Source organism: Eutrema salsugineum, unplaced genomic scaffold, assembly GCF_000478725.1.
Source record: "Eutrema salsugineum unplaced genomic scaffold, Eutsalg1_0 scaffold_5, whole genome shotgun sequence".
Lineage (NCBI taxonomy): Eukaryota > Viridiplantae > Streptophyta > Magnoliopsida > Brassicales > Brassicaceae > Eutrema > Eutrema salsugineum.
The window spans coordinates 12,970,766-12,985,643 of record NW_006256612.1 but is presented as its reverse complement, the minus strand read 5'-3'; the positions used below and the strand labels follow the sequence as shown (position 1 = coordinate 12,985,643).

General features: G+C 37.4%; 4 protein-coding genes across 9 annotated transcripts; 2 read left to right on the top strand and 2 right to left on the bottom strand.

Moving 5' to 3' along the window:
* Positions 1-317: 317 nt before the first annotated feature.
* Positions 318-2,880, bottom strand: LOC18994047 (protein SUPPRESSOR OF K(+) TRANSPORT GROWTH DEFECT 1). Of its 5 annotated transcripts, none has more exons than XR_002898126.1 (8): positions 2,240-2,880; positions 2,050-2,155; positions 1,548-1,746; positions 1,384-1,452; positions 1,224-1,298; positions 1,047-1,149; positions 809-964; positions 318-666 (listed from the first exon to the last, which is right to left on the bottom strand). XR_002898126.1 is itself a non-coding variant. In XM_006417648.2 (8 exons), the coding sequence occupies exons 1-8, from the start codon at positions 2,712-2,714 to the stop codon at positions 541-543; spliced, it is 1,305 nt and encodes a 434-aa protein (XP_006417711.1). In that variant the 5' UTR covers positions 2,715-2,878; the 3' UTR covers positions 318-540. The 5 variants fall into 5 exon arrangements, 2 of the variants coding, with proteins under 2 accessions (XP_006417711.1, XP_024009007.1); XM_006417648.2 differs by having other exon boundaries at positions 1,051-1,149; positions 2,240-2,878; XR_002898127.1 differs by having other exon boundaries at positions 464-666; positions 1,051-1,149; positions 1,540-1,746.
* Positions 2,881-3,368: 488 nt separating this feature from the next.
* Positions 3,369-5,179, top strand: LOC18994046 (beta-1,6-galactosyltransferase GALT29A). The gene has a single exon (XM_006417647.2). The coding sequence runs from the start codon at positions 3,813-3,815 to the stop codon at positions 4,998-5,000; it is 1,188 nt and encodes a 395-aa protein (XP_006417710.1). The 5' UTR covers positions 3,369-3,812; the 3' UTR covers positions 5,001-5,179.
* Positions 5,180-5,566: 387 nt separating this feature from the next.
* LOC18994045 (zinc finger protein WIP3) lies at positions 5,567-8,511 on the bottom strand. Its single transcript, XM_006417646.2, has 2 exons — positions 7,871-8,511; positions 5,567-6,743 (listed from the first exon to the last, which is right to left on the bottom strand). Exons 1-2 carry the CDS (start codon positions 8,462-8,464, stop codon positions 6,315-6,317), a joined length of 1,023 nt encoding a protein of 340 aa, XP_006417709.1. The 5' UTR covers positions 8,465-8,511; the 3' UTR covers positions 5,567-6,314.
* A 2,229-nt stretch (positions 8,512-10,740) lies between these two features.
* On the top strand, positions 10,741-14,739 carry LOC18994044. Of its 2 annotated transcripts, none has more exons than XM_024153216.1 (5): positions 10,741-11,252; positions 11,348-11,676; positions 11,905-12,463; positions 12,570-12,683; positions 14,007-14,739. In XM_024153216.1, exons 1-5 carry the CDS (start codon positions 10,770-10,772, stop codon positions 14,637-14,639), a joined length of 2,118 nt encoding a protein of 705 aa, XP_024008984.1. In that variant the 5' UTR covers positions 10,741-10,769; the 3' UTR covers positions 14,640-14,739. The 2 variants fall into 2 exon arrangements, with proteins under 2 accessions (XP_024008984.1, XP_006417708.1); XM_006417645.2 differs by having other exon boundaries at positions 14,004-14,739.
* The last annotated feature ends 139 nt before the right edge of the window (positions 14,740-14,878 follow it).

The following is a 14,878-nucleotide window of genomic DNA, read 5'->3' as shown; positions in this document are numbered from 1 at the left end:
TTCCTGATGAGGTCTTACGCAAAGGAAGTGGCACCCTGTGTGAAATGCTTTTTGGATTTTAAAACCCTTCAGCTACTTACAAAACCATACATAAAGACATCATTTTTAGTTTATAGATTTATACCCTAATTGACTCAAAACACCCGACTCGGAGAAGATATTTCCATTTATCTGCAACACAAGACCAATTGAGGACGTCTTGGACGTAGCTAATGTATTACAGTATATGATTTTCCGTTTTTAATACTCAATTTTTGTATTTTTAAAAAAGAACTTACACATGACGATAGATAGTGTGTTAGAGGGGAAGGCGACACTAGAGGGGAAAATTATGAATATATTATATACCCAAGAGTGTAATCTGGACACCGACTACACCATCTCAGGCAACAATCATCTCTGAAATATTTTACACAATTAGAGAAAAAAAAAGATTAAATGACATGCATCAAACCAGAGTCGATTAGCTCTTCTTAGTACATACATAACCGGGAACTCTCAGCTTCTCACTGACACTAGAGATGCCGAACCATTTGATCATCAACCTTCCTCTCCAAATTCCTTTGTGAATCTCTCATGAACCTCAAGATCAGACTTGCTCACTGTCGGTCGTTGTCTTGCTAGTACCTTCTCGAAATCTGTTCTTGATATCGGCGGTGGAATAATCTATTTTATGTTTTGAGTCAAACAAATGAAAAAAAGAAAAGAAAAGAAACATAAGCTCTTTTGCACACACTCCATAGGAATTCTCTGTCTATCATCACCAAAACAGCCTCAAGGATAAATGCATACAAACTTTGACACTTACCTTTTCCGCTAGCCCTTTTTCTGCTAAATCCTGCATTGTAATCTGAATGGCACCAGATTGTTTAGGCCCACATGGCATCCACGACCCATCAGCAGACTTGAAGAAGAACATGGCATCTTGGGTTTTTCTAACAGGTTCAAACAGAACATCCTTGACCTGCCACAGAGTAGAAACCACTCAGAATAAAGACTTGTCTTTATATATATATGGCTAGAAATTATAACCCATGCCAAGCTACCTACACAGACAGCCACATCCGAACCAGAAAATCCCTCTGTCTTGCGAGCTAAGTATTCAAAATCAGCTTCATTCAAATTATGAGGAGTATCTCCCAAATGCACCTGCATCATACACGGATATCATTAGGCAACAAGGATTTTGACAACCTATATGATTTTACTTTGAGGAATGTTACTTTGAACATGTGCTGCCGAGCCTTCACATCCGGTAGGGGGATGTAGATACGCTTATCAAAACGTCGCCGGATAGCCTACAATCAACATGGTATTAGTTTTCAATGTTATTCTGCAGCTGGCAATTAATTCAAAGAACCAATCCACTCTTAAGTGTTTCACCTGATCAAGAGCATATGGTGTATTTGTTGCTGCCAGCACAAGGACTTTCTCATCATTGTGTCCAACGCCCTAAAATAAAAGAGAGATAAAGAGAGAAAGAAGTCAAGTTAATTTTTTTGCTAATAGCTTATTTCCAGAAGGTTTATTTCGATTAACCTTTTCACCTGCATTTGCACAAGAAGCTCTGTTTTGATACGTCTTGAAGCTTCGCTCTCATTGCCTTCTCCACGTTGACCACACAGAGAATCTATCTCATCCACGAAAATGATTGACGGAGCACTCTCACGTGCCATCTCAAAAAGGTTCGATACTAGCTTTTCACTTTCACCCATCCACTTCGAGACCAAGTCCGATGAAGACACACTGATGGATGGGAAGCAAAAAGAATACAATTATTCAAAACCCACAACGTGTTCCCAATTATAAACACAGTAACCACAGGTACCGTTCCTCTTATAAAATCCATTTAAACTCTAAATACAAAAACTATAGGCTAGCTATTCAAGCAGGCTACATTTGGTTGTGGAAAATTTACTATGTTTATCGCAAGTGAATCATATATGGAAACCTTGGCATGTCTTCCGGCAACAGGGGATATCATACAAACATAATGAAGAAGAGTTAAAGTTGAAAATTTTGCAGAAAACCTGAAGAGACTTATGTTACCTGAAAAAGGTAGACTCTGCTTCAGTAGCAACAGCCTTGGCCAAGTACGATTTCCCAGTTCCAGGAGGCCCATAGAGCAGAAAAGCTCGCCACGGTCGCCTCTTTCCTAATTATAGAAATCAAGTTTGATCAATACAACTAGTCAAGTTACCAATTTTTCTCTATATACTGATTCAGTATGAACATTTACCAGTGAAGAACTGTGGAAACTTGACGGGCAAAATCACAGCTTCCTGCAACGCTTGTTTGGCACTTTCAAGGCCAGCAACATCGGACCACTTAACGTTAGGCTTTTCCCTTACGATAGCAGAGTCTAACCCAGCTCGGAGCTTGGATTGCTCCGGGTCCTCTCCATCTCCTTTGCCCTCTCCGTCTTTGGGTTTGGTCTTGGGCTTCGTGGCGACAGCTGCATCGCCGTTCGATCGGGGCCCGGATCCACCTTCGTCTAGAACGGCACGGATCTCCTCGGCGCGGCGGAGATACTCGGTGAATTTGTGGGTGATAGCTTCTCGGATCTTTGGGTTCTTCTCGTACTTGAGATGGGTCTTGAAGTACTCGAGGGCATTCATGTAGAGAGGGAAAGCCTTGTTGTAGTTGCCAGCATTGTCCTCTTGAACCGCTTGCTTGACGTACTCGATCGCTTGTTCCTTGAAATTGCTGTACATATTTTTTAGGGTTTACAGAAAATCAATGATTCAACTGACAATCCTTGAGTTGAAAGGTTAATCGAAAAATCAGATGATCGAAATTGAATGAATCCTAAAACGTGGATAGTTCATGATCAGAAATTTACCAAAAAAGAAAATTTGAAAGAAAAAAAAATAAGGAAACTTGATGATTGGATTCGGTGACAGAGAAAGAAGAGAAAAAAAGGTAAAGAGTGATTGGGTAATTTTGACGTTGAAAAGAAAAACAAACAACAGAGTGTTTATGTGTAGATCATAAAAACGTCAAGGCGTCTGACACTCTTTTAGTGGGGTGAGTGGAAATTTCTAACCGTCTTGATGAACGACACGGAAAGTAGTCGCCGTTTTTCAACGAAGACAATTATCGCAAAAACGCGCTAGAAAGGCGAAGTTGCTATCGCGCCAGGTAGTTTGGGCCAAGCCCGCAGATAAAGAGCCTGTTGAAACTAAACCAAAACCGCATCAAATCAAATCAAATCAATCCAAACCAAACCGGCTCTTTCCTTATTTGTACTTCGTTTAATTTTTCTATGCAATTAAAGGATTTTGTTGATGAAAAAGGAAAAAAAATAGAATTACAAATACCACTTACTCTCTCTCTCTCTGACTCTCTCTCTCTTCCCAGCTCCAAAGTGTACACAACATGGCTGCGCCTACACAAGAGAGAGAGAGAGAGAGAGAGAGAGAGAGGTTTATTTAATGGTTGATTGAATTGGATCTCCGTTCTTTCAGATCTCCATTTCAGGGATGCTAAATCTCACATTTTCTTAAGTTTATTGAAATCTTTCTTTTCTAAGCAACAATGTGGTCTCCCTCTCTTTGACTTCAATTTCACACAACCCTTCTTCTTCCTCCTCTTCACCTTCCTCTCTTTCTTTCCAGGTTCTTTTATTAATGGAGTTACCATATCATGTTACTATCTCAACTTTATTATAGCTTCACCGAAATTTTGTGAAAACTTTCCTTTAACCCGCTAGATCCCTCAATGGATCCGACTTCTAGCCGAATAAGATCCGACCCGCGCCGTCAATTTTTGTTGGTTTAGCTTTTCGCGACGTTCTGATTACGGCGGCGCCGATGAAACGATCCGTTAGGCCTCTCTTCAGTGCTCTCCTCTTCGGCTTCCTCGCCGCCACACTCATCTGCAGAGTGGCGATTCGCCGGAGAAGCTTCTCCTTCAGCTCCGCCATAGCCGAGCTCGGTACCTCCGGTCTCATGACGGAAGAGCTTGTATTCAACGAGACGTTGCTCGAATTCGCCGCCATTGATCCCGGCGAACCCAAATTCAAGCAGGAGGTCGATTTGATCTCCGATTACGACAACACTCGGAGAAGCCACCGCCGCTATTTCAGCTCAATGTCGAGGCCGATCGATGGCCGCCATGGAAACCGAGACATTCCTTCCAAATATCCGGTAACGCTTCGCTCCCCTCAGGTTTATCGTTACTGGTCCGACTTCAAGAGAAACTTGCGGCTCTGGGCTCGTAGAAAAGCTTACGAACCTCAAGTCATGTTGGATTTGATTAGACTAGTTAAAAATCCGATTGATTCTCACAACAATGGTGTTGTTTCCATTTCTAGTAAAAGATACTCATCTTGTGCTGTGGTTGGGAATAGCGGCACATTGCTAAATACCCAATACGGAGATCTCATAGATAAACACGAGATCGTGATTCGCCTCAACAATGCGAAAACGCAGAGGTTCGAGAAGAAGGTGGGATCGAAAACGAGCATATCTTTCATAAACAGTAACATTTTGCATCAGTGTGCAAGAAGGGAAAGTTGCCATTGCCATCCTTATGGCGAAACAGTGCCTATCGTCATGTACATTTGCCAGCCGATTCACGTTTTGGATTACACTGTTTGCAAACCCTCTCACAAGGCTCCTCTGGTTATCACGGATCCGAGATTCGATGTCCTGTGTGCTAGAATCGTCAAGTATTACTCGGTCAAGAACTTCTTGGAAGAAAAGAAAGTGGAAGGGTTTCAGGATTGGAGTAAAAGTCATGAAGGCTCGTTGTTTCACTACTCGTCGGGTATGCAGGCAGTGATGCTTGCGGTGGGAGTTTGTGAGAAAGTTAGCATTTTCGGGTTTGGGAAGTTGAATTCAACCAAACACCATTACCATACTAATCAGAAAGCAGAGCTCAAGCTTCATGACTATGAAGCGGAATATAAATTGTATCGTGACCTGGAAAACAATCCCAGGGCCATTCCATTCTTGCCCAAAGCATTCAAGATCCCTTTGGTAAAAGTTTACCATTGAATATACCACCATCTCAAAAGAGTTTTGTCAGAAAGTTTGTGTTCAAGCAAAGAAGCTTGTTGGCAAGAGTTTACGCTTTCATTTTGTCTAAGTCTCAAAGATTTTGCTTGAGATTGGGCAGTGGAGACGAAGGATGTTGTCAACACTTTCCCAGTGATAAGAGTGCTCTTTACAGTTTAGATTTGTGGTGTTTAACACTTACACATATTTGATCATATATGGTAAATTTAGACGATAATCTTACACATCGATCTAAGCCGAAGGCGAAGTCGAGATCGTTTAGATGGTGTGTTCTTACATTTCTTTTTGATTTTGTTATAACGTGGAAATTATAGATTTTAAAGGTCAACAGGGGCCTTGGAAAGAGAGTTTGTTCAACAATTGCTATTTATGGACTGAGATTTTGATATCCTGAAAATATATATTTGTTTTTTTTTTTCAAAAGTCGCATTTTCTTAAAACATTCAACGTGAAATTATGTACTATTCAATAGAGAATAGTTTATGAAAAAATATATATATATATATACGACAACGAATAAAATGTTAAATATATTGAAGCGAATAATTAAAAACACTAATGGTGTAAGTGTGAATCGCAATTCATCGTAACAACAATAAGGACGAAAGCACATGATACGTAATGAAAAGAGATACAATATGATAGGAAGAGTCTCTATTGTGGATTAACAATAATAAAGTGAAGCACACCAATTTTCTCTTCTAATACAAATACATGAGAGAAACAGAAAATTTACGTGCTTCACAAAATTCTAAGAGATAGTCACCCTTATTTAAGATGAAACCAAACTTATTACTACTAATCACTAAGATAACTAGGGGTTTAGACGAGCCACACAAAAAGCTCCCCGACAAATACATCCCTCTAAGCGAAAGAGAAGTTTTTGTTAGTGAGCATAATGAAACCTCCCATAGATTACGTCGCCCAAAAAACCCCTATCAAACCAAAGACCCCTAATAATATCACATGCATACTCAAACCCTTATCTCAAAAAAAAAATTAAAATAAAAAAGATTAGAAAGACACCGGCCGGGTTTCATGTAGACTTAATTATCGTAACCATATCCCAAGAAAAAGATCTAAATTTTAAAATGTTGCTTCATTTTATTTGGTAAATATTGGTATATCGAGTCTAACAAAGAATTTCCCCCTTTTCAAGATAGAAATTCTTTGGTAGACTTGAGATGTTTTGTGGGTGCATATCTATATCGTTTTGAAGCAACATAATAAAATTCGGATCTTACCGAGAGATATATGGATGATTCCCACAATCCCCCCAGCGTGTGGCTCTGATCACTCGGTGGTGACACATTCAGTATCCTCCTGATCAAACCCTTCAAACGAAAGAGTCGGGTGAGGAGAATGGCCATTGCCAAATGACCTGATATGGTCTTTGAGAGACCTCTTGTGCTTGAAATCTGATCCACATGTACAATACCAAAGCTTTCCACAGTTCTTCTCATGGGTTCTCCAATCGCCTTTCACGGCCAAGGCTTTGCCACACTTGCCGCAAGAGAAGGGTTTCGAGCCATGCTTACGTTTGTAATGTGTCTGAAGTGTACGGAAGTCCTTCAAGGGCTTTGACCGCGGATGGTTGATGTTGTTCTTGCATCCCTCCGCGCAGCAATAGCATGGCAGCCGCAGGATCGCCGCTGGTTGGGTTGTGCCCTTCAACGAGTCAGCTCCTTTTCTGAACTCTGATCCATGTCCCCACATATGCATCTGTATTGTTGGTTTGTATATAGATTAATTCTTTAGAACATAAGCATATGTATTATTAATATATTTAGCCCATTACGTAGTATTAATATATAAGTCATATATAAAAAATGAAAGACCTATGTTAACCTAGAAAATATAGAAAAATAAATATGGGGTATGTATTTCTCGTTGTGCACAAATACGGATTTCAAAGTTTAGTAAGAAACCGTAAAAATGATTTAAGAAAAAATGTTTCCTACTTTTAAAGAGGGATTCGTTTGAATTTTTAAATTTCGATATAAAATGAAATAATTAAGTTTGTACTGAGGGGGGAATCCTAAGTAGAATATAGAAACCAATATTATTTAATTAGAAGGCTTTTGCGCAGATCATTAGGTTAAGTAATCGATTGCATGTATTCAGTAAAAGTAATATGATCACTTTGATCAGTGTTTTTTTTTCCCTCCCGTTCTTTGTTTCCTGCTGAATTAAACTTTAACAAATCCCACTCTATGATTATTCTTTTGCTTTTTGGCTTTTCAACCAAAAGGCAAGGCAAACAATGAAAAAGTCAAAAGATTTTCGAAGATTTCTCAACTAATCCAGAAGTTATATACCAATTATCCTCCTCATAGTATATTTGGGGTTATATTCACCAACCGAGATTAATTATCGTAATAATTAAGTCATTAAAGTTGAAAATCTTTTATTTACAGAAAAAAAATTCATGGCAATATTGTATTTTGTATGTAATGATAATAAATCTCGGTTGAAAATCTTTTATTTACATAAAATATTTATAGTAAACATTTGTTTCCTGCTTGCGACATTATAAAGGGTATAAATTTTTTGCGAGGGGAAAAAGAGGTATATATATTAAAAAAAAACATTGTTTTTTTGTTTAACATCAATCAATATTTTGTTTTATTATTTATAAAACAACCGTAAATGAAATACCCTATATGAATATTAGAATGGACAAAGGCAAAGGTAAAGTTGACATAGATGATAATGTTTCTTTGTCTGTTAATACGACATATAGTGATGATGTTTAGTGTTTACCATATAATGCGCGCAAGATTTGTAGGTGAAAGTAGTGAATATGCAACAAAGAATATAGGATGGAAATGATAAGAGAGAAGACGTACCTGCATGTTATTGTATCTATTGAAGGTTTTGCTGCAAATAGAGCAAGAAAATTGCATTGGACCGACATGAATCTGAGCCGGGCTTGGTATCCAAAACCGCTTCCCACAGACTACCATATCAGGATCATTCATCTCTTCATCAAACTTCATCTTCCTCCTCTTCTTCATCACCACGCCATCTTCTATGATCTCTCTCTTGATATGTTTCTTCTGATGATCGGAAGTTGTATCAGAGTCATCCTCCGCCGAGTTACCAAGGTGATAGTTAGGCAATCCGATTTGGAGAGTAACCACATCATCGTCCTTCTCTTCTTTGATATCTTCCAAGGCTTGACTTTTATTCTCCATGAGCTTGTTTAGAAGAGGCAAGCATTGAATAGACGTAGTGTTTGTGTTGAGTGGTTCTTGTGGTTGGCATAAGAATTGAGATCGTTCCAACATGTTTATCTGTCTCTGGTGGTTTGATCTTGATATAACATCTTTTGTCTTCATACGAAATAGCACTGAAGGAGAAGAAGTAGATGGAGCTCTAAGCCATTCAATGAAGCTTGGGGAATCAAAACATAAACCATTTTTAAGATTCTTCAAACTCATCTCTCTCTCTCTCTCTCTCTCTCTCTCTCTCTCTCTCTCTCTCTCTCTCTCTCTCTCCCCACACACAAAGATGGTTACATTAGTAGGAAAAGGTTATTAATCAACTTCCTGATGTGTATAGGTTCGTCAAAATAGGTCATTTCTTTCTTTCTCCAATACTCAAAATCATCTTCTTTAAACTTTTGTTTTTTCCTTCCTACCCCAACACGTATAGGTAGTTTTGTCGATGTTCGCACGTGTCTACGCGTTTACATTAAGGGGAAAAGAGTGTAATTTTTCTTAATATGATTGTGGTGGGTCTTACTTCATATAGTGAAAAGGAGACGCACAAGCACAAGGCTTTTCAATGAAAGAGAATCCTAAGACTCATATAGATATTCATTGAGCCATTTTTTTCTTCTTTACCCTCTTTTCCTTTCCCATTATCATTACAATGTAACATCTTATACCAACAAATACGATATCCCTTCATCATTTTATAGTCAATAATTATCTATAAGTGCATATAGACCGGCGAAGACAAAATTCATCATTACATCAAAACAACAATTTCAACATCATTTTAGCCGTCTCTTAAGGGACAAATGATAAAAGCAAATTACTATAAAGTCACGCGTTCACTTTTAATAAAGTTTGATGGTCCAAGTAGATTCACGAATTTGATGATGTATTATACTATTTTTATTTTTTTTTTCATACGCAAGAGTTTTCTAGGACTCAACTCCAAAATTTACATTTGTATTTTTTTTCCTCTTTACATAATCTATATTGTATAGTATATAAGACACTAATATATACGAAATTGTTTATTGGCGACACACCGTTGAAACTTAGTTCATTGATATTATTTTTCCTAAAATTTTGAAAACATAAAGTTATTTCATGAATGCTAAACAAATTAAATATTGAATTATAAAGAAACGATTCAATATCACTATATTGCATAATCAACTAATATTATTTTATTAGAAAAATTATATTTTGTTTCACACCTATCAAATATCATTTAACCAAAATCAAATTCGTTTCACCATATTGCTTATTCAAAGTTGATAGGTAAAAAAAGTGACAGTTTGGGCAATCGTTGTGCAACCATGAAAAAAAAATTTAGAAAGTAATAGTAACAATAAACTATAAAAAGATACAAGGTGTAAAGATACTCTAACCGTGATTATTAGGATACAAAATATTTAGTTTTTCGTTAAATAATATTTTTCAAGTTATTTTTATTTTGAGAATATTGCAATGGCGTCTTAAGATGTTTGGGAAAATCTATAGAGCCATTTGTATGTCATCATGGTACTAAGTATTTTTGTGTTGCTGCAAGAAAGAGAGGTTACATTCACTATCTTCCAAACAAGAACATATTTGAGATGCAACTTCCACCAGAATATACAATACATGAAAGACTATTTTTTCAATGCAGCTAAATATTTGGGGTCTAAACTTTCATCATCTTTAGGTGATACAATTTTCTATCACTTGTTTGTTCTTAAGTCCTTATTCTTGGACATAAATTATGAGACCAAAAATGAAAACAATAGTTTCAAAAAGAAAAATAAGAACTAAAAAAATAACACACAAAAGAACATGTAACAAATAATCACAAAAAACCAATTATCAAAAATAAAGATAAAAAGATAATAAAGTATAGAAAGAATACAAAATAAAAAATATACAAAAATTAAAGGGTTTGAAATTGAGAGATGGATTAATAAAAGATATGTGAAAAACTGAAAATGGTATATTAAAAAATTAAAATTTATCATAAACTTGTATCACATTTGGACGGTCAATTGTGGCAGAACTTTAAAAAGTATTAATTTAGCATTTTGTTATCACTTATTCACGAAAAAAAAATTTGATGATATACGATACCGATCCAACTGTGGGACAAGTTTATCTCTTTTTTTTTTTGTTATGGTTTGTAATCCACATTTGAACTGCCAATAAATCATCTAAATTAGAACAGTTTTTATTAATACTTGCTTAATTTATCGTTAGTCTCAAAAAGTTATTTTATATTTTTGTTTAAGTATCACATAAAAACATACCTATATTATATATACATATAAGATTTGAAAATATAATTTTATAAATAAAATTTTAATTTTCAAATAGAGTTATAAATACTATTTAAACCGTGGAATTTAAACGTTTAACATTAAACCATAACCCTCGGAATCAGCGAGAGAGACTTGCTCAAGGCAGTTGCTGTTAAACTTAAACCCTGCTTCTTCTCTTCTCCGATACAATTTTAAGTTAATTCCGTTTCTTTTTTAGTGTCGCTTTCGCGCGCCGACCAATGCAAAGGAACCGCGACGGCTCGTGGTCCTTAGGCGCCTCCGCGAACGGTGGAAGGGGTGTATATCTTCCTCAAGCGACTCGTGGGTTTTCCGATTTCAATGTCCGACAACCCATAAGTTACAATTTCCAGGCCCAGCAGAATCTCAATTTCCCTCATCGACAGATCCCTAGCTTCCCTTCTCACCAATTTGGCGCAGCCGCTAATGTTTTCCTCCAACCCCATGCGCAGAGCGTTGATAGTGGTGGGTCTAGATTCCATGGATCTTCGGAGAAGTCTTCCTCGAAATCAAGGCGCAATGTAGAAGTCAATCGTATTGATGAGGCCGTCAACGAGAAGCGTAAATCAGTGATTGCTTCTGGGGAGAGCGTTTCTTCGACTAGAGTGTCGCAATCGGTTCTAGCACAACTTCAAGCTGATTCCTTTGGTGTGCAAATGCAAGATGTTCCTTCGCTTCGCCAACTTATGGCCCTTGAAGGCAAGGTAAGCTTGGCAATTTTTAATAATGTGCAGGTTGATTGCTTTTCTTTAAAGCCTTCGAATCTTAAGAAATTATGTTCCTTTTTTATGTTTGGTAGATCAATGCGTTTATTCATTGCTTCATTGGCGCTAGAAGAATCGTGACCCTGCATGATTTGGAAGTAGCAATATGCCGAAACGAGTTTGTTGATTGTTTTGATGATCTGGAATTGGGACCTTTGCTGCAGCATCCACTTGTCTTACTCTATTTTCCATCCATATCCGGTTCTATTCAGATCACTAGTGAGGAGATAGTATCATTTCTTGATAGCTATCTGGACACTTATGATATGGACGATGTTCAGCTCGATGAGTTCCTGAATTTTGTTGCTGAGAAGAAATCAGTTTCAAGCAAGGAAAAGCTTGGTGTGCGTATTCAGAGCTTGCGGTATGATATTGTTTTTTTTTGGGTTGTTTAAACTTGCTCATTCTATTCCATTTTTTTAGTTTCTGTATTTGTTACCACAGGAGATGTGTGTTCTATGAATTCTACTGTATTAATTGGTTGTATATGTTCGCTTTTTTCGATTTGCATGACGAGAATCTGATTCTGTAAGAGATACCAGATTACGTTCTCTACTTATATTCTAGTTTAAACTGATTAATGCGTTTATAGGATGTATGTATCTTTCATTCAAGACGCGAAGAGACAAGAAGGCGAAACGTTGAAGATCTTGCGGACTGAACTGCATCAGAAGTATCACATCCTCTCATCAAAGAGACAACAGCAAGATAAATCTCTTACTGTCTCTGACCATGCTGACTTGTTTGCTTCACATCCTAAGGATTATTGTGGCAAGCATACAAGATTTAATTCATCAAGCTCAGATGACAATGACAGTGGTGATTGTGAGGTCGAGAATGTTAATAATGCTGATCATTTCAGTAGTTGTCCATATCCACCTGTTGCAGAAGAAATGAAGCAGCTTGGGAGTTCCAAAAAGAAAAGGAAGGTTGAAAGTTGTAATCTTGAAAAATCTTCCAAATTGCTTAGAAGAGGCTCCTCTAAATTACGTAGAGGACATGTGAAAGAAGAGATACCCAAATCGGCAGATGATTCTGATGCCAAGCAAGTTTTTGATGTCAATGAGGCTGATTTCACACGTTCTGAAGGAGCTTTGAGATTGTTCCTTTCTACCTGGAAGGACACATGTAAAGAGCTAAGCATGTCAATGGTAAGTCCATGTTGGACAGTTTTTTGTATCATATATCAGATAAATCTTTGTGCTTAGTGTGGCTCTATGTTTGTTTATTCTCTAAGACTATCTTTAATAATTGTAGTTTGTCGAGAAAATGTTGTCTTTTTACAACTTGGGGGGCTCCGAAGTACAACCTCAGATTAAAAGGGCTAAAGCGATGTCATCATTTCCATTTGTTGGATTACTACATGTCGCTGTAAGTTAATGATCATATTACTTGCGTTTAAAGTGTTATACATTTTCCTTTGTGTGATTTCCTGAGATGCATTTTCTTTGTTTCCATGTTATTATTCATTGTACTGAAGAATTTTGAAACCAGCCTCTGTTAGTGCCTCATATTTTTATTTCTAAAGTTACCCTTCTCGGGGATACCTCACTGTTATCTAGTTCTTATAATGCCTCTTCAGCTTACCCTCTTAATCTGACATCCTCGTACTCAAAGGAAGTTTTTTTGTTTTTGAAAGACTTGCTTTTTCTCTGTGATCTCGCTCTTTTTCGTCCCTTCTCCCAATTTGGATAGAATAGAAGGATGCTTACATTCAAAAGCTTCCTCTTCAAATAAGCCAGTAGCTTTTATCTATCAAAGATTTATTGAATCGAAAAATGTTGTTTTTCGTCACCTTGAAAGTAAATGATGTCGTTAATGAGTCTTAGGTCTGTGTGACGTAAGAATATATTCTCAAATTGAGCATTGGGGATAGTTTCACATTTGCTTTTACATTCAAGCTCATTTTCTACCACTCTTCCGGTTTGCTTACTTTTTGCTTTACCTTTTTTCCTCGGTTTTGCCCCTTTGCTATTTTTTTCTAAGTTGAAAAGATTTCGCACTCTGTAACACAGGCTCACTATTTTCTGTGATACCTCCTTTTCAGATTTTTTTGAAAAATTGTTTTTTCTGTTTCTTCTTGTTGCACTTTCTTATTACTGTGTGGTTCAAACCTGCCTGCTCTTGCGCTGAGACTTAGCACCCAGTTGAAAAGTTTGGAGTCGAGCAAATGTAAAAAGCTTCCCTATATCAGCGTTGCTCTTTGATTCTGCATGTGCACATCACAATGTCTCTGTGGCAGGCTGAAAAAGGATAAAAGTTGCGCCCCTAATCACTTCCAGTCCCTACTTCGTCTCCATGTTTACTTCCTAATTAGTTAATGGAAACTTTCCAACCAGCTCAGGTTGAAGATTCTGTCCTCTGAAATATCTCTTGGGGAATGTCTAAGACAAAAACCTGGTTGCATTTATGAAGCCTATCCTTGCTATTCTTTTTAACACTTGATTTTGTCATAAAAATTTCAATCGTAGCATCTCATTTTTTCTCCACATGGTCCCATGCCTTGTGTAAAAAGCTTCTAGTTTAATGTTTAGTGAGCGTCTGCATTGTTTTTCTTAAAATACCAAGGAATATCTTTTCTCGTTTTTTCTTATTTTTGATCATTTCATTTCCTTTTGATGAAAGAAAAAAGTTGCAGATATCTGCCGTAATTGAACAGTAACTTAAATTTGTCTTCCCCCTTTTGATCAGAAGGAGCTTGTAACAGAGGCTCTTGAGGAACAGATACCGATTGCGATCACAAAACCAAACTTGGTTTCTGGATATGATAACTGTGAAGGCATGAGTACACGAGCTGACAAGGCAAACCCATTGCGTCCTATGTCTGTGAAGAGTGGCTCAACGTCAGGGAATCTTGTTCAAGAATGGAGCAATTCCGCCTCAACTGACTTTGGGGTAAGAGATGGGCTTCGCAGCAGCACACCTTGGGCAGCACAGGCGCAACAGACGGGTAGAAAAGGTGAGGAAATCGCTTACAGATACTTTGCTGCAAAGTACGGCAAGGAGGCTGTGGTTAGCTGGGTCAATGAGCAGAGCGAAACAGGGTTACCGTACGACCTAATAATCAAAAACAGAGGTGGTAAGGAAGAGTACGTAGAGGTGAAAGCAACGGTATCCACAGGGAAAGACTATTTCAATTTGACAGTGAAGGAATGGGAGTTTGCAAATGAGAAAGGAGAGAGTTACGTGATTGCTCATGTTTTATTAGGCAACAGTAATGCCATCCTCACACAACATAGGAATCTTGTCAGATTATGCCAAGACGGTCATCTTCGGTTGTTGATTCTCATGCCCAACCAGCGAACCGAGGTCACTGTTGCATTTTAAACCCAAAATTAGTTAGTTTTTTCTTGTTTCCCGGCAAAAATAGTCCGGATTTTACAGTGATATTATTTCTTAATTTCAAACTTAATATTGTTTTTATAAAGCTTTTGCAATATCAACATCCGAAATTTGGACCTTTTTCAAATTCAAGCCGGTTATTTGACATGGCATCAAAGATTTTGGGGTCAGATGTTTAGTTTATGTAGATACTTGATAGAATAGAAGACGAGAACCCGTCAAGT